The sequence below is a fragment of the Budorcas taxicolor genome, chromosome 18 (assembly GCF_023091745.1).
Source record: "Budorcas taxicolor isolate Tak-1 chromosome 18, Takin1.1, whole genome shotgun sequence".
NCBI lineage: Eukaryota > Metazoa > Chordata > Mammalia > Artiodactyla > Bovidae > Budorcas > Budorcas taxicolor.
The window spans coordinates 52,230,745-52,249,120 of record NC_068927.1 but is presented as its reverse complement, the minus strand read 5'-3'; the positions used below and the strand labels follow the sequence as shown (position 1 = coordinate 52,249,120).

General features: G+C 56.4%; 2 protein-coding genes across 2 annotated transcripts; one reads left to right on the top strand and one right to left on the bottom strand.

The window, feature by feature from the left end:
- Positions 1-1,360: 1,360 nt before the first annotated feature.
- On the top strand, positions 1,361-6,376 carry ZNF526 (zinc finger protein 526). Its single transcript, XM_052655770.1, has 3 exons — positions 1,361-1,450; positions 3,524-3,624; positions 3,715-6,376. The coding sequence occupies exon 3, from the start codon at positions 3,732-3,734 to the stop codon at positions 5,760-5,762; it is 2,031 nt and encodes a 676-aa protein (XP_052511730.1). The 5' UTR covers positions 1,361-1,450; positions 3,524-3,624; positions 3,715-3,731; the 3' UTR covers positions 5,763-6,376.
- A 2,089-nt stretch (positions 6,377-8,465) lies between these two features.
- GSK3A (glycogen synthase kinase 3 alpha) lies at positions 8,466-17,633 on the bottom strand. Its single transcript, XM_052655776.1, has 11 exons — positions 17,351-17,633; positions 15,430-15,617; positions 14,048-14,131; positions 13,773-13,883; positions 12,058-12,188; positions 11,857-11,963; positions 10,836-10,933; positions 10,662-10,757; positions 10,117-10,303; positions 9,717-9,809; positions 8,466-9,142 (listed from the first exon to the last, which is right to left on the bottom strand). Exons 1-11 carry the CDS (start codon positions 17,631-17,633, stop codon positions 9,069-9,071), a joined length of 1,452 nt encoding a protein of 483 aa, XP_052511736.1. The 3' UTR covers positions 8,466-9,068.
- Between the last annotated feature and the right edge of the window lie 743 nt (positions 17,634-18,376).

Here is an 18,376-nt window from a genome sequence, read left to right as displayed (position 1 = left end):
CAATCAAGGCTAGGACTCTCCGTCTCATTTTAGGAGCCAGTACCTCCTTCTTGATTGCAATAGGCCCCTACATCTTGATTGTGCACTTCCGGATGGTGTCCGTCATGACTCGCCCGTTACAGTCAGAATCCCGTCCAGGAACTCTAACGCCCTGCCCCCAAAATCCTTTAAAATCTCTGACCTCCAAGGTCACAGGGAACTCTCAATACCCCTCTCTAATCTGCACCTACCAATTTCACTCTGGCAAAAGCAGGTCTCTATCAAGAGAGTTGGTGTCAAGGCTGCATGTCTAAGCACTACCACCACCACCCCAACCCTGCGGCAGAGCCCTGGACGTTGTGGCCATCCTGCCCGCTCCCCACTTGGGTGACTCAAGGTGAGGGCCCTCAAGTGTCTTGGGACAGATTCTGGGACCGGTTCCCATCCCCTTGGGACTCCTGGGTCCTGCCTCACACTGGCTATAGCAGTAACCTCGGAAGCGTTCCTTCCCCTCTCTCTTATGGCTCTTTGCCACCCTATGGACTGTAACCCGCCAGGCTTCTCCGTCAGTGGGATTTTCCAGGCAAGAACACTGGAGTGGGTTGCCATTTTCTTTCTTTTTTTCTTTTTTTTTTGGTGGGGGGAGGGGGTTGCCATGTTCTTCTCCAGGGGATCTTCCCACCCCAGGGATCTAACTCAGGTCTCCCACATTGCAGGCAGACTCTTTACCCTCTGAGTCACCAGGGAATCCCCTCTTTTATGGCAACTGTCACCTCTTGAAACCCAGTCCTGGGCCAAACACACAGTAGGCGTCCAATAAGTGAATATCATTAAATTGACCGAAGAGTGGGAGGGAAGGGAAAGCAATTTTACAAACAGGGAAGGGCTATGTCCAGATTAGATGGGTTATAGTGAGCATCCGCGTTGTATCAGGCCCTGGGTTGAGTGCTTCTACCTGATTGATTTCATCCAACCCCCTCAACAGCCTTTGAGGTAAATGTGATTCAAGCCCATTTTATTCAGGAGTAAAAGTGAGGCCCACAGAGGGGAAATACGCCAAGTGTGTCTGACTCCAAAGTTGTGCTCTCAGATGCTCGGTCTCTTCAGCTATAAAATTACACTTCTGTTAAGGTCTCTTGCCACCCAGTCCACTCCATGGTCCCTTGCTTTCCAGTGATGCCCACTTCTTTCCATTCAACTTTCAGACTTGGCGGTAGAGCTACCCAGGAGAACTGCGCAGGCGCTTCTCCGAGCCCGGAGCCCCGCCCACAGGGCGCAGTTGCGTGCGTGGAGAAACTCGCCGAGCCCCGCCCGAGCGGCCACGCGCAGGCGCAAGGGCGTGTGCCCTCCGCTTTCGGCTCTGATTGGCTGTCAGGGGTAAGGGAGCCGCCCAATGGGAGGTGTGAATAGTGAGGGGTCCCGCACGCCTGGAACTGAGGGTCTGTGTCAAGAGCGGCGGGGGCTGCAGGAGGTGAGAGAGACGGGTGAGGGCGCCCCGGGGCGGGCCGGGGAAGAGAACGCTGGGCATAGGGAGAGGGCGGAGGGAGAACGAAGGGGACACCGAGGGTCGAGGAGCTTTGGGGCCTGCGCTAGGGCGGGAGCGGCGCGGAGTGGAAAGAGCGCTCCTTCCTCGGTGCCCTGTAGCATTGACTGAGCGCCTGTGGCGTGCAGGCCCCCCACTGCAGGGCTCTCTCAGGCTGCGGCGTTGATAAGTTTGGTCGGAGAAAAGGGTTGTGTCTTAGAAAAGTTGAACTTCCAGGCCCCTGGTGGGCTCTCTCCTGAAGGACTTTTGTTTATCTCCTAAATAAACCCATCTTTCTCCTCAGTAGTTCACAATCCAGGATTGGGAAATGGGAAATATTGACTAGGAAAGTCCACACTTCAGGTCTTTTAGGCCATGTTCTACACATTTACTGGGTGCCTCCTGTGTAAAAGCCTTGCACCAGGCGCTGGGCCTCGCTAAAGGGGAATTCTCTTTTGGCAGCAGAGCTGTAAACAGTGAAAAGTTGAACTCTCAGGCCCCTGGTTTCCTGGAAGATCCGTTGTTGAATGTCTTTTGTGTGCCAGGGCCCCGGGCAACTCAAAAATTAGGGAAGGAGTCAAAAAGTTACCTCTTGGGCTTTTAATGAATCATTTATGCAAGGAGGATTTTTTTACTGGACACCAGCTGATAGCAAGGCCCAGTGCTGGGCCTTGTTATTGTGGAAATTCACAGTTTATTAGGAGGGCTGGTCTGGTGGGAAAAGTGGAATGTGCGTAGAGACCCTTAAACTCTCAGGGCCTCACTTCCTGAAAGGAGCATTATTCTTTCAGCAAATATACTCAGTGCCTATTGTGATGAGACCTCTGGGAGCTTAACATTTTTAACTCTGTCCCAAGTTTATGATATCTGTGATGATGGAGGTGGCACAGGAGACCATAAAAACCCCCAAGGAGGGACTTCCCTGGCCATACAGGTTATAACTCCGTGCTTCTAGTGCAGGGGGCACAGGTTCAACCCCTTGTCGGGGGCAGATCCCACATGCTGAAAGGTGCAGAAACTTTTGTGTGCAGAGCTGTAAGCTGAACTCTGGCACTGACAGTTGAGTTGAAGAAGAAATGGAGATGGTGGGGATTATATTTGGAAAATTACTACTGAGGCGTGCATGGGGGCAGTCTGAAGGACTCTGAACCCCCATTTTGTGAAGGGGCCTGGGTTGGGTTGAGCCCACACCAATAGACGGAGATAGGGGGCACATAGAGGGAAGTTCAAAAGTTAAAATCCCTGCACTTGATCAGTGGTTTTGTTGATGACAGCAGCCCCTACAATGAATCACATCTGCCTTGCCAGCCTTCTCAGTCCGATGAGTTTATCTCAAGTTCATGATATTTGCTATGATGGAGGTGGCACAGAATACTATAAGAACCCCAAGGAGGGACTTCCCTGGTGGTCCAGTGGTTATAAGTGCAAGGGGCACAGGTTCAACCCCTGGTCAGGGCAGATCCCACATGCTGAGAGATGCAGCCAAAAAAAAAAAAAAAAACCCCAAGGAGGAGGGAGTGGCCACCACCCTGTGGATATAGATATGTTATTTAAAAAGACTTCACAAAAGGAAATGCTGGGTGGGAGTTTGTTAGACAAGAAGAGAAAACTTTCTTGCCAGAAAGAATAGCAGCATCAAAGACTTAGGATAGAAAAACATTTCTGGAGAATTACAAGTAATGATTCTATCTAACCTTTATCAAGTACCAGGGACTTTGTGGTCATTACTACTTTTAGCCCATTTCACAGGTGAGAAGACAGTCTCAGAGAGACAAAATAAGTGGTGGAGCTCAGATTCAAGCCAAGGGCAGTGTGGTTCCAGAGCCTGTGCTCTTAAACTTTGCTGCATCTCTGTGTGTACACATAGATGGAGGAAAGATGCTGCACAGAGAGGAAATGCACAGGCAAAAGCCAGGAGGCCCCCAAAGATACATTATGTTCTTGGAAAGGGTGTGACCAGCCCTCTGGGTAAAGAGGGTGGCATCAGAGGTCAGACTGAGGAGAGCTGTCTCCCTCTTGCAGATACCTGGGCGCCATGGGGTGCAGTTCAGCTACCGAGTCATGGGCTCACTGAAGACTGAGGTATAAACACTGGATCCAGACTTGCTGATTGGTAGAGACTGGTGAGTGATGACGTGGGCAAGGGAACTCCTGAGACATCCCCCCTCCCCTTGAGTTCCTGGTGTCTCATTAGGCTCCCCTCCTTTCTCCAGGCACCACCTTCCGCACAATGGCAGAGGTGGTGGCTGAAGTGGCTGAGGTAGCTGAGATGCCGACACCAATGTCGCCAAGGGTAATGGAGATGTCAGCACCGATATTAGGAGAGAAGATGGAAATGTCAACGGAGCTGACTGAGATGACACCTGGGGAGGCCGTTGCCTCCTCCCTCTTCTTCCAGTTCATGTGCTCTGAATGTGGCAACCTCTACAACACACTAGAAGAAGTCCTCTCACACCAGGAGCAGCATGTGCCCATTGTCACAGAGGAGGAGACACTGACCACCCAGGACACTGGCCTGGAGCCGGAGCTGGTGCCAGGCACTGAGGAAGGGCCTTTCCAGTGCGGCGAGTGCAGCCAGCTCATCCTCTCCCCCAGGGAGCTCCTTGCTCACCAAGACGCCCACCTGCGGGAGTCTGCAAGCCAGATCCAGTACCAGTGTGGAGACTGCCAGGAGCTGTTTCCCTCACCTGAGCTGTGGGTGGCTCACCGCAAGGCCCAGCACCTTTCTACTGCAGCAGCTAAACCTCCGGTGCCGCCGCCTCTGCCTCCCGTCACACCACCACCTCCACCCCCGGCTCCACCCGAAGTCAAGATGGAGCCCTACGAGTGCCCTGAGTGTTCTACCCTCTGTACCACCCCCGAGGAGTTCTTGGAGCATCAAGGCACCCACTTTGACTCCCTAGAGAAAGAAGAGCACAATGGGCTAGAGGAGGAGGAAGATGATGAAGATGACAATGAAGAGACAGAGGAAGAGGAAGAGGCAGCAGCCAAGGTTGGTGACGATACAAAGGGAGGTGACAAGTTTGCAGCTGGCCAGGCCCAGGGCAGTGGGGATGGTCCCCCACACTGTACCTCAGCAGGGACGCGCCGGCGACACCGGCGGGCATCCCACGGCCCATCCTCAGCAGCTCACCCCTTCTACTGCAGCCAGTGCCAGCGCAGCTTCAGCTCTGCAAACCGGCTTCTGGCTCATGGGCGGGCGCATGTGGGTGGCACCCACGAGTGTACGACCTGCTCCAAGGTCTTCAAGAAAGCAGCTTCCCTAGAGCAGCACCTGCGGCTGCATCGTGGCGAAGCCCGCTACCTCTGCGTGGACTGCGGCCGTGGCTTTGGCACGGAGCTCACTTTGGTGGCCCATCGGCGAGCCCATACTGCCAACCCACTGCATCGCTGCCGCTGTGGCAAAACATTCAGCAACATGACCAAGTTTCTCTACCACCGGCGCACTCACGCAGGCAAGAGTGGGGCACCCCCATCAGCAGCACCACCCACGGTAGCATCTGCGGCGGCCTCTCTGGCTCCAGCCGAGCCCACACCTCCCCCCCCAGCCCCTCCCACCCCGCCTGCCCAGCTGCCCTGCCCTCAGTGCCCCAAGTCCTTTGCCTCGGCCTCCCGGCTCTCCCGGCACCGGCGCGCCGTCCACGGGCCCCCTGAGCGGCGGCACCGTTGTGGCGTCTGTGGCAAGGGCTTCAAGAAGCTGGTCCACGTGCGCAACCATCTCCGGACGCACACGGGCGAGAGGCCCTTCCAGTGCCACGCCTGTGGCAAGACTTTCGCTTCTCTGGCCAACCTCAGCCGCCACCAGCTGACCCATACAGGCGTGCGTCCCTACCAGTGCCTGGACTGTGGCAAGCGCTTCACACAGAGCTCTAACCTGCAGCAGCACCGGAGACTGCACCTGCGGCCAGTGGCGTTTGCCCGTGCACCTCGCCTTCCCATCACTGGACTCTACAACAAGAGCCCCTACTATTGCGGGACCTGTGGCCGCTGGTTCCGCGCTATGGCGGGCCTGCGACTGCATCAGCGGGTCCATGCCCAGGCACGGACCCTGACACTGCAGCCTCCCCGGTCGCCCCCTCCTGCCCCGCCCCCACCCTCCGAGCCTCAGCAGACGATCATGTGCACCGAGCTTGGGGAGACCATTGCCATCATCGAGACGTCCCAGCCGCTGGCCCTTGCAGACACACTGCAGCTGTGCCAGGCGGCCCTGGGGGCCTCTGAAGCGAGCGGGCTGTTGCAGTTGGACACAGCCTTCATGTGACACAGTTAAAGAGCAACAATAAAAAAAATTTGGTTGCAAAACAAGTGCAGGCACCTCTGGGGAGAAGGGGACCACCCCCTGACAAGCCACTTTGGTGCCCACGGGGTGCCAGCATCCACCCTGGCCTCTTCCCTACTGACTCCTCAGAACAGCCCCACCAGGTGTCACCTTTCTCTGCCTGAGGGGACACTGAAGCTCTGAGACACCATACAACGTGTCCCAAGTCACCCCACTGCGTTGCAAAGTGGGGTTCTCCAAGACTCTTTGCTCCGCATCACCCTGGTGCCTAGCAACGTCAGGTAACCTTTCCTGAGCCCCGACCATGTGCCAGGTCTCTCCTGGGCACTGTCACATACCTCTTCAGGTCCTCTGCTTGTTCTCCACCGCCTGCCCCTACCCGTGCCTTCCCTGGATTCTGGGCTCCCTGCATTTGGCTCTGCCTGGTGGAAGAAGGCACCTGACTTCTCTGGGCTTCTTTCATCTCACTTCAGCTGAAAGATGGGTATTCAGCTGCAGATGGGTGATACTGGAGACCCAGGCATGAGTCAAGACAGGGGCTACGCCCCAAGAGCCACGCAGAGGGGTTGGAGGAACACACCGAAGTACAGATGGCCTTGTTCCCTGAGTGTCTTGTTGATTTATTGAGCCTGGGTATCCTAAGGCCACCCTGTGTGTGCTGGGGCCCAAAGATGAGTCAGGTGTCTGGTGCCTGAGGCGGGGCAGGCACACGTCAGCCCCAGGGTCCTTAGGGCGGCAGTGGGGAGGTGTAGGGGCAGTAAGGAGCCCGGAGCAGGAAACAAACTCCATGGTAGGTCAGGGGTCAGAGGCTTCTAGAGAAGGTAGTCCTTGAAAAGGCAAACATCTCCTTGTAGAAGAGGGAGGTAATACTACAGGCAGACACCACCCCAAGGCATTGCGTTCTCGGTGCACTCAGAGGTTGTCCAGTTACTGACAACAGTGACAGCAGACATTCGGCTGCAGCTGTGGCAGGCGCTGCAGTTAGCACTGTGCGTGTATGTGATCCCAGCAGGCCTGTGAGGCCATCTCAGTATTATCCCAAGAAAACAGGGACAGATTCATCCAAGGTCTCAGATGGGCAGAGGCGTCAGCCGGGATTTGAGTCCAGGTGGTGCTTTTAGCCCGCATCTGTAACCAGTGGTGCTGAGTGTGACCTGAAACCAGCACAGGAGGCAGCGGCTCAGAGGAGTCAGTCTAACTACAGGGAAAGGAACTGGGCTTAAGGGGCCGCGAAAGAGAAAAAGGTCTCGGGAGCAGGAAGGAATCCCCGTTTTCTGAGGTTATGTTGGGCTGACAGTCCTTTGCTCTCCAGATGAAAGCAGATCACTCGTGGCAGGCCCATGGGGCAGGCTCCTCTCGGGCCTCTAAACCAAGGTGCTCGGACATGTACGGCAGGACAGGCTGTGGCTGAGGTGTCCGGAAGGGAGGCTGCCCAAAGGAGGGGTGATGAGGTAGGGGATTGGGGGAAGTCTAGACCTGGGAAGGTCTTGAAAGCCAGCCTCAGAAGTTAGGGAAGTGCAGGGGATGGGATGGGGTAAAGGTTCTCTGTGAGGTTAGGGGGGCTCTTTGGCATCCATCAGGGTGGGGCAAGGAGGAAGCTGAAGATGGGCTGGGAAGGAGAGGATGGGGCCAGACCTGGACAGAGGCCAGGGAGGTGGGTGTAGGGACACCCTTGGGAACCTCACGGCCCACTGGTGTGAGCAGCAGGCAGGGTTCCCCAGGAACCCAAGGTCAGCCCCTCATCCAGAGCCTTCCTTCCCTCATCCAGTCCACCTGCTCTGGGTGTTCATCCTACGAACAAGGTGACAGCTGATGGTGCTGAGCAGGGAGGGGCAGGGTTTGCTCTGGGCCGTGAGTATACAGATGCCCTGGGGCTCACCTCATGAGATAGCAGAGCCCAGATTCCATAGGAACAGTCCCTGAACACCCTCAGGGGTATGTTCAGAACTCTCCCATTTCACAAATGGAGTCCAGTACTGGATAGTTCAGTTGCTCCTCTCCAGGCCCCGTTTTACTTCTAGGGCCTCTTGCCTTCGCTACCATTGGCACCATGTGGAGGAGATGCCATTTCGCTCTGCCACAGCCCCACCATCTGGCCCCAGCATGTTTACAAAGCAAGGAGAAAAATCCGGCCCTCTGCAACAACCTTCCTAAAGTTGTCACTTTCCACCATTCCTAGAGGTGGGCACAGTAGGGTCCTGTTTAAGACAGCAACGAAGGCTTGGGGCTCTCTGCTAGGGTTTGGAAACGGCTCCTCTGCCCCATCCATGCCCACCAAGAGTCTGTATCAAGGTTGTTTTGGCCCAAGTGACCCCCCCCCCCCATCATCCTGTGTCCCCCTTAAGCGGCAGGTGGCTCAGGCTGATATATGGAGCCCTTTATTCAAACTTTGACTCTGCCACTTATGTTCTGTGGCCCTGACTTATCTGATGGCCAGCTCTTTCACCAGTCACCTGGGAATGACGGTACTTGCCTCCCTAAGTGGAAGCAGATGATGTGTGCTGCAGTGGGTAACCCAGAGGCAGCTCACCACATGCACGGAGCTGAGGCACAGGAGGCCTGGGCCCGCCTGGGTTCACTCCACCCTGCTCCCCTGCCTGAGACGCAGCCCACTCTGTCCCAGCCCACCCCGCCGCAAGCCCTCCCTCACCTCTGTGAAAACAGGTGTCTAGACAGGAAGCAGGTTTTCATGCCAATAATTTATTGAACGGAGGTCTGTACACAGGCAAACCTTACTGTGAAAACTAAGACATCAGGAGCTCCCCCACTGCCCCTGCCCTCCAGGGTCGGGAGAGGAGGGAGGAGGCCTTAGGGGCAGAGGACAGGAGCAGGGACACAGCTGTAGGAGGGGAAGGGGCCAGGTTGGACGGTGCGAATCGACATTTTCTTTAAGAAAAAAATTATAACAATCTATTTACACCCGGGGGCGAGGGGGGGAAGAGGAGGAGAGGGGCTGGTCTGGTTCTATTTACAAGGGACACAGTAGGGGAGGGAGTTGGAGGAGGTGGAGACCTCGGGGGAGGGTGGGAGGCTGAGGGGGTGGAAGGTCCTCATGCCCCCCATCCCTTGTCTTTCCTTCTCTTCCCTCCCCACAACCAGTTAAAATCCTCTTAAAAAGCCCACCGCAGGGGTGAGGCTGGTGAGGGAGGGACTGGAGGGGGGGGTGGGGACTTGTTTACCTCTGCCCTCTGGTCTAGGGGCCCAGTCAGGGCAGGAGCTTGGTGGGCTATGGCCCCCCTTCCCAGCCCCACACAGGGCTCCCAGATGGAAGGGTAGTCGGTGGCGCCCTCAGGAAGAGTTAGTGAGGGTGGCTGTGGTATCGGTCGACTGCCAGTCCGAGCTGGTCTGAGCCTCACTTAAAGCTGAGCGGGGGAAGGAGCAGATGGTTAACCCGGGCCTGTTGGACCCCCACCCCCACCCCGCCACCCCAAGGCAGGAAGCTGGTGTGAGATGCTACATTAGAAACCGAAAGCTGTCACTTTAGGTTGAGGGTTTCAAACTCAGACGCTAAAGGGCCAGGTTGGTCACTAAGTGACTCACAAGGGAGCACAGCCCCCCTAGCACAGGGGGCAGCTGGACCTCAGCTCCAGCCGGCAGGACCGCCCTGAGCAGAGGCAGGCCCACTGCTGCCAGTCTGATTTCTTCCCCGAGAGAAACAGGAAATCTGGATCTGCACATAAAATAGCTCTCACTTTTCAATGGGAGGAACAAACCTAACTGTTTGTGCAGGCCAAATGTATGTCTTTCGTTTTCCAGTCTGCATCTGAACACAAAATACAGGCGATAATGCCTTACAAAGGTGGCCATTCACATGGGAAACATCCTGTCAACAATTTCTGCAGTAAACTGGGGGGGCTGTGAGAACAACCGCCGCCCCGCCCCCCCCATACACTGAGAAATGCAGCTTTATTGCACAGGAGATGGCCTCCAACTTACCTTGTGAGGATGGGGTGAGGGAGGCAGTGCCCGCCGGGGACCTCAAGTGAGGAGGGATGAGGATGGCATTGAGAGATGGTTGGATGGTGAGTTCTAGAGACAGGAATGGACATGTCTAGTCAAAGGACAGGGCACCTGGCGACCCAGTCCTGGTTAGAAAGGGGCACCAGATAGGGATAGATGTAGCTGCCGAACACTTTAAATAAAACTGGAAGGAGCCTAACACGGGAGATCGCAGAGTGCAGATGAGGTGGGTTGGGGTGTCCCTGCCTCAGGGGTGTATTTCCTGAGCCCCAGGACTGCCTTGCAGCCCACCCTCAGCTCTCCGGTCTTCCACACCAAGCTCTTCGCTGTCTCCAGCTGCCCCTCCAGCACCCCAGATCCCAGGCTGGGCTCTCACCACCAGGACTGAAATTGAAGAGGGGGGGGAGCGGGCGGTTGTTGGGGAGCTGGGTTCCAGGACATCGCAGTTCATCGAAGAAGCTGTGCGCGCAGGCTTCCAGCGGCGAGAGCCTCGAGGAGGGGGTGTACTCCAGCAGGCTGGAGCAGAGCGCGATGGCCTCGGGTGGCGTCCGCGATTTGAACACCTGGGGGTGCAGAGGAGATGGCTGAGGCCCTGGGCACTGGAGTGTTCCTGCTTGCTCCCACAACCCCGCTTTCCAGATGAGGAAACTGACACGCAGCCTCTTGAGGGGAGGTGAGCTTGTATCAGATGAGCAACCCGCTCGGGTCCCGTGACTGTTTGGGCCCTGCTGTGCTGTGAGCCCGTCTCCCCATCTGAAATCAGGCCTCTGGGATTTACTGGGGGTTCTCAGCTTTAAACTTTGCCATGTGATCAAAGTTAACTGACCCACTACTGAGCCATGACTGTAGCCAGGTCCCCAGACCAGTTGGCCTCCAGTGGGGACCTCAGCCACGCTGCCTGAACCCCGAACCCTGCCCCACCTTTGTCCAGGGGTGAGCTTTAATCTGGGGGAACTTGAACTCCGTGTAGTTGGGGTTCATCTCGCGAATCTGTTCCCGGCTTGGTGTTCCCAGCACCTGTAGGGAAAGGAAGGGGTCTGAGCCAAGGTCCTTGGCCCTGAGCCCAGTCCCTGCCCGCCCTGGCCCTGCCCTCACCTTGATGATCTCCACCAGCTGGTCCACCCCACTGTCCCCAGGGAAGATGGGCTGGCCCAAGAGGAGCTCAGCCAGTACACAGCCAGCCGACCACACATCTGAAGAGGAACAGGGGAGGGTCAGAGCTACCATGCCCATCCCCAGGCAACCATTTCTGTCCTTCATGATGAAGAAATGCCAAGAGCCCCATTTTCCTGGCTCAGTGAGAAAGGGCCTTGCACAAGGTCACACAGTATAGGAACACAGAAGCCTGACTCTGAACCTCCAAGTCTGCCTGACTACGCCGTACTCTCCAATCTAGAGGATTCCATCGCCTCTCTCCACTCTGATCCCAGTAAGCCTTTTCTCTGCAGCCTCAGAGGACACATCAACAGGCCCAGAACAGACACCTGTGTTCTCCGGGCCTCAGGAAGGGAAAGCATTAAATGAGCTGCCTTACTCACTTCTGGCCTCTCTCTTGCACTTGGAAATAGCCGTGGCCTAGTTAGTCACCCCTTCCAGTCCTGTACCTTGACCCCCACAGCACAAGTTCACACCTAGGGACCATGAAGTTTCCTTGCAAAGCTGATGAACTTTCTTTTCCAAACACTTTCACACCCTCTCCTCATGCCTGGAAGTTGGCACTCTCACCCCCAGCAACAGGGAAGGACATCGAGGCCCTGTGAACAGGTCACACCTTCATGGTGGCAAAGCCTTTCACCTCCCGATTCCCCCAAGGTCACTGTCAGCCCCTCCTGCTGACTGAGGAGAAAGGACTTCCTGGGAGGTTCCAGGGCTCTATGGACTCTGGAGTCACGTCCGCTTTCAAAGCCCAGCCCTGCCCAGTCCCACCTGACTGTGGGCAGGTGACCTCACCACTCTAAGCTTTAGACTGTAAAATACACCTATGACAGCGTCACCTTCCTGAATTTGTGAGGACCAGCTAAAGGAACAGTGTTACGCTTTATCACCGAGCCTGGCAGACACACAGAAGGACCTCAAAAACTGCCATGACTGCTACCCCGCCCCCGCCAAGTCTGACCGATGGATGAGGTGTAATCGGTGGCTCCGAAGATCAGCTCTGGGGCCCGGTAGTAGCGAGAACAGATGTAGGAGACATTGGGCTCCCCGCGGACCAACTGTTTTGCACTGTGGGAAGATATGGGCAGGAGTCAACACAGGCCAAGGGTCAGGATCCCTCCTCGCCCCTTCAGCCACCCAGCCCACCCCAGGTGAGACCCACCTGCCAAAATCGCAGAGCTTGAGGACAGCAGTGTCGGGATCCACCAGCAGGTTCTGGGGCTTGATGTCGCGGTGACACACGCCCTGGGAGTGGATGTAGGCCAAGCTCCGGAAGAGCTGGTACATGTACACCTGGGGTGGGCAGGGGACAGCAGAACTCCAGCCCAGCTCTCCCCGCAGAGCACACCCCTGCTCCACCATCTTGGCCTGCAGAGCCCTTCCGGGCCCACTCTCCCTGTCTTGAAAACACTTCCACTGCCCCTTGGTTCTCAAGCCTTGGTGAGCACCAGAATCACGTGGAGGCCGTGTTAAAACAAGGACTGCAGGGCCCACTCCCAGAGGTTCTGATTCGGTAGATCAGGATGAGGCTCTGCAACCAGCCCCCTAGTGCTGGTGCCGGTCCACACTTTGGAAACCACTGCTTCAAACACACTTCGGCAGAAGCCTGATAGACAAGACAGGTACATCAGGAAGGCCTTGCTTTAAAGCAGGCTGGGGAGCCTCACCAAGAAAACCACTGGCTGTAGGAAGGGCTCAGCCTCCTTCACTCAGCAGTCAAAACCACCCTCAGGCCAGCCCCTCTCCACCTGGATTTTTCTGCTATTCTCTTTCCTACTGACTAGGACATTAAGTGCCAAGAGCAAGGATCTCAGTGTTTCCATTGCTCCTGCAGCCGCAGGGCTTCGTCCATTGCCCGGCATGTGTAACTGCTCAGGCCCGCCTCCTGGGCACCGCCTCCTCTGTTCCCAGTGCCTGTGGCCAGAGATGCCAACTTCTTGCCCTGTGCCCAGTCTCCTCCCAGAAGCCTTCCTCAATCCTTCTCACTCCCAAAGCAGGCAGGGCTAGGGGCCTCCTCTTTGCAGAATCCCTGTGCTGCTTCCGGGTCAGCCACTGTTGGTAGTTTTATAGTTCTCTGTGATGATGCCTGTCTACCCTGCTAAACTGAGAGCTCTTCTGGAGTAGTCTGCGTCGCAGTCAGTGGGACCCCTAGAGCTGCTCAGTGCTGGGTCCAGGATACAGTCCACAGACCAGATCACCACCACCCGCCCCCCCCAGAAGGTGCAGTCCCACAGCACCCCCCTAGGCCTGGGATGCTTAAAGTCAATGGGAGGAAAGACGGCCCATGCAACCTCCGCAAACGCGAGCCCACCCTCCTCCCGCCGAGCAGCTGGCTGCTCGGTCCCGTCCTCCACAGCATCCCGAAGCCCGCCCACTCACCCAGTCACTCAAATCCGTCCTTAGGGACAGTAACACACAGGGCACAGCACCAGGGGAATAAGCCTCCGCAGGCCATGAAGACGCCTGAGTCCCTGGTGCCATGGACACTAAGTTTCCTCCAACCCTGCCTCCTTCCCATCCCCCTCTGCCAGGGCTCCACGGGCCAGGCCTCTGACCTCATTGTGCCTCTGCATTCTAAGTCCCCACCTCGATTCTGAGCTGACCACACCAACACCGCTTGGTGCCAGTAGGCTCCTGGGGTGGACCCGAGCCGGTAACGTGCAGCCTCCCCAGCCCTGGTCAGCATGCCTCCCTGACTGCATCAGGCCTCGGCCTGGGCTGCCCTGCCTTTGGGGAGCTCCATCTCTGGGGACGTAGGGACAAGGGCAAGGCACGTGAGGCCTCTAGAGACCAACGTAAACTTGGAAATGACGGGAGAGTCTGTCTGGAGCGCCTGACTTGGTGGGTGGGACCCCCACAGCCCGCCAGCCTGCCTACCTTGACATAGATGATAGGGATGTTCAACTTGGCCTTGGTAAAATGGCGGGCCACCCGGTACACTGTCTCGGGCACGTATTCCAGCACCAGGTTTAGGTAAAGCTCGTCTTTCTGCAGACAGCAAAGGAGAGGTGTGAGGCATCATGAGAAATGAGCAAGGAAGAGGGGGAGGAAGGTGTGTGGGGAATAACAGGGGAAGGGACGAGCAGCCATGAGAAAGGCAGGCAGATGGGTGGAGCCCAAGCGGAGGAGGAATCCCCACACCCAGGTCTCACCTTCTCCCCACTGGAGTAGAAAAAGTATCTCAGCCTCACGATATTGCAGTGGTCCAGCTTACGCATAATCTGCAGCTCTCGGTTCTTGGGGGGCAAGGGAAGAGAGCCTCAGTAGACAAGCCACTCTCCCTGCCTCCCCTCCCGAGCACCCCTCACCACAGCTCTACTCCCGTTCCTGCCGGCAGGGCCAAGCAGCCACTCCGTGCGTTAGCTCCAAGGCCCCATATGGAGCAGCCCCTAATTCCTCACCCCTAGCTCCCCTCACACACAACTAAAGTCAGATCACTTCCATGTGCTTCCTGCAGCCTACTTCTTAAAAATGTTTGATTTTTTGCTCAGATTTACAAAGCAAATGACTTCACATGTAAATCTAAGTTTTTCAGCTTCTCTTGAAAATCACATGATGTGGCCACATGAGGCAAACTTCCCTGCCTGGCACGAGCAACACTAGACAGGGAGGGGTCATCCAGATGCCCCTAGTCCCCACGCCGCTCCATGCTTTCACAGAAGGCATCTGGGCGCTCGGATCCCGAGTCCTGGCCTCCAGGCTTCTCATCCTCACCTTCCCAGTAGAGATCCAGCCTCAGCCTCTTCCCACAAGACCTGTCTTAGCACTCTTGCCTCTCCTGTTCCCCCCTGGGGCCTCAGAGGCCCCTATCCTCAGATTCCTCTCACTTTCGGGACTTACCTATAATTAAATTCTGACCAGTGCCCTGGAGGAAGACCTGCCCCTGAGAGTCCTCACTGCCCGAGACCTAAACTCTGACCTGGTTTCTTCAGCCCAGGCTCAGTTTCTCCTACGTCTCGACTACACAGGATCCAAAGGGCCTCTACCAGCTCACAGGGCACTATATATGAATGAGGAAAAGGACCCCTTCCTCAGGGGTGACCGGGCCCCACACCCAGGCATCTGCAGCACAGGCGGGATTTCTCCCAGCAAGTGCCAGACCCTGGGGGCAGAGCCTGACCTTCGCAGACAGAATCAGCCCCATCAGCTTCCTTTCTCTTCTGGGTAGCAGAGTAACTCAGTAGTTAAGGTGAAGTGCTTGGGAATCAGATTCTAGACTTGACCTTGTGCAATTCTCTTATCTGAGTCTCAGTTTCCAGCTTCTGCTTGCTTAGAATGGGAGTAACAACAGCACCTACCCTCAGAGAATCTTTGCGCTAAGTTAAACTCGCCTACAAAGCACTTACGAAGAACAAGAGCCCAATAAAAGTCAGCTCTGGGTTCTCTTGGAATCCACATCCCCACACAGCTCACTCTCTTCTCCTCTGGCCCATGCTCAGACCCCCTGTACAAACCCAAGTCCAGCACTCTTGCTGGAGTTCCCCCACCAGTCATGTGCAGTCAAACCTCCTGATCCCCGTTCCCCGCAAGCTACCTTGAACCTCTTGTCCTGGAGAACCTTCTTGATGGCCACCAATTCCCTGGTGTCTGCCAGCCGTGCCTGGTACACGACCCCAAATGAGCCACTGCCAATCACTTTGATGTCTGTGTAAGCCACCTCCTGGGAGCGCTCCGGGCCTTGGCCTAGAGTGGCTACCACTGTGGTCACCTTCCCACTGTCACCTGGGGAGCAAAGGGAACACACAATCTACTGACCTTTCCCCTCGGGCCACCACCCCATCCTGGGGCTGTGAGAGGGCAGGGAGTCTCTACAGGAAGCTTATGGGCGGGGGACGGTCTTTGTCCCTCCCCCATCTTCAAAGGTGGCTCCTAGATGTCTCCTTTCCCCCTCTTCCCTTCAGGGAACCCCAAATCCTGACTCCTCCACAGGGGAGGATACTGACACATAAAACCTCTTGCTGTGCCAGGGTTGGTAACCTCTGATTTCCACTTCTGGTGAGCAGCAAATTACTGGTCCCTCCTGATGTGAAGAGGCTCCACCACTCCCGGATGTTGGCTCCATCCATGATGAGAGCTGCTGCCTTCTGCTCCCTCCTCTCTAGGGAGAGCCTGACCTAACCTCTTCCACTTGAGAGCAGGAACCCTGAGGTACTTCTGTGTCAGTAAAGCCCTAACCTTTCCCACAACTTGGGGGACAGTGATCTCTTAAGTCCTCCCTAAGTGCAGCTGGTAACTTCACCACTGGTTTCTGGTGACAGAAAAGAATGACTCTTCCCGTAGGGAGTGCCAGCGCCCTAACTCTCACTTTGGGGAGACAATTAGCTCTTACCCAAATACTCTGGGGCTAGAAAAAAGCACTGGCCTGACCTCACCTGTGAGGTTCGGAGCCCCAGACCCCATCGTGTATGTAACTGGTCCCTAATGGACGAACACTTAATAGTGAGAATGGTGAACCTGATCTCTATCATCAAGGGTTTATCCTGGCCTCAGTCCTTTAAAGGAAATTCCCAAAACATTCTGCGATGGCAGCAAAAGTTGGCGGCATTCTTGGAGGACAGGGATCCCTCTTGGGGTAACTGGTGAAAGGTTCCCCAAAGAAAAGAAGTCAGTGATGAATCAGATCCATTCAGAGGGGCCAGTGAGGGAGAGGATCCTATATAGCTATTTATCCAGAGTCAATGATGTCATACATCAGAATAATGAAATGGGTATAACTTCACATCCTTATTCTAGGGGAGGGACTGGTAACCGCCCCTGCCCACATTGCGTTTTCTGTGAAAGAAAACCCTTCAAGAAAGACATCTTTTCTTGAATATTAGTGACTATGAACTTGGTCTGAAAGGTATGCTGACTTCCAATCTGTCCTCAAGAAGCAGGAATCATTAATTTCCACCATTGGGTGTACAATTCTACATATTATGGGCAGATAGTGTTTTAAAAGGGAATCTGGATATCAGATTTGGAAAGCCCTGGCCCCGTTCTTTGAGGCCACAGCAAGTCTAAATCCCTGCTTCTAAGTGATACTCCAAATCCCCATGCTCTAAAGGGGAGCAAATTCAGATCCCTTCTCTGGGTGGTGGTGATCTTATTCGTGTTCTCTTGAGATACAATAACCCTTGAGCCCCATTTGCAAGCGACAATGACCCCTGATCTGTTCTCGAATGGATGGCAACATCAGATTCCTGTTTTTAAGGTTCACGGACCCAAGACTTCGGGACTGGAAGAACAGGAACCTGTGACCCTGTCTTTTGGAGGATTACTAATTCTAATTCTACACTCCAAGTGATGGTAACCCCCCCGAATCCCTCTCTCCGGGAGGGGGTAGATCTCAGATCCCAGTTTGGGAAGGCACAGTGACCTCGAGCTCCTCCCTGAGCATAAAGAAGAACCTGATCGACGTCTGAGTGGCTTCAGGGATCCGATCTCCACCCGCCACGGGCACCGCTAGTACTCACGGCCCAGCTTCACTCCGGGCGGCGGGAAGCTGGTGCCCGCGCCGGGGCCGCCGCTGCCTCCTCCGCCGCTGCCGCTGGGGCCACCCCCGGAGCTCGAGGCCCCCACGCCCCCGCCCATGGCTCCGACTGACGTCTTCCCGCCGCCGCTGCCGCCTGGGCCAGAGGCCGAACCCCCCGGGCCGCCGCCGCCGCCGCCGCCTCCGCCGCCTGGCTCCGCGAACGAGCTGGTCCGCGCCCGGCCCGAGCCCCCAGGGCCGCCGCCCGAAGGCGCGCCACCGCTCATGGCGCCGAGCGCAGGCCCAGGCCGCGGGGCTCGGGCTGCCCGGGCTGCCCCCGCCGCTGCCGCCGCCGCCGCCTCCCCCGGGCTCCGGCCTCTTCCAGGCCGCGCCGCTCGGGCTCCGGCTCCGGCCCAGCGCCCGCCGCGGGGCACGCTGGGAGATGCAGTCCGCCGGCCCTACGCGACGCCGTCGCCGCTCTAGGCCCTCACAGAGAGCCGCGTGGCACGCTGGGAAATGGAGTCCACAAAGACCTCAGAGAGGGCTGCGGCGATGATGAGTCGCGCTGCACCTCGGAAAAGAGACTCCCGGGCAATAAGTTGGACAATTGCCCACAACGGACTCTGAAGCACTTTCTGAAGCAGAGTCAGAGTCGCACACTCACTCCATTGCGGCAACCGCGCGTCCCTAGGTGTGCCTCAGAAATGTAGTCTCAGGCAACTCCGTCAGTGAGCTGTATAGGCCCGATGCACTCCGGGAAACGGAGTCCAATCGCTCACTTAATTTATTGGTTGTATGTCGACTGGCGCCAAGTGCACTCTGGGAAATTGAGTCGGAGCCGGTGGACCCGCCGCTATCGGGCTGTGAGGCAAGCCGGGAAATGTAGTCGTCGCCACGCCCTCACCGCATTGCAGGTATAAAGCTACTTCCAAAGCACGCCGGGAAATGGAGTCCCATGTGATTCCTAAGCTCCAAGTGGATATTGCAGTTCCGGAAATAGGCTAGGAAATAGGCAGAGCATTCCTCCACC

Coding starts and splice junctions, on each gene's coding strand:
- ZNF526 (XM_052655770.1), top strand. CDS start 3,732: ATGGCAGAGGTGGTGGCTGAAGTGGCTGAGGTAGCTGAGATGCCGACA.
- GSK3A (XM_052655776.1), bottom strand. CDS start 17,633: ATGAGCGGTGGCGCGCCTTCGGGCGGCGGCCCTGGGGGCTCGGGCCGG. Junction 12,189..13,772: donor TCCCTATCATCTATGTCAAG/GTAGGCAGGCTG, acceptor TGCCCACCCCAG/GTGTACATGTACCAGCTCTT. Junction 10,934..11,856: donor CGATTACACCTCATCCATCG/GTCAGACTTGGC, acceptor GTTCCTCTTCAG/ATGTGTGGTCGGCTGGCTGT.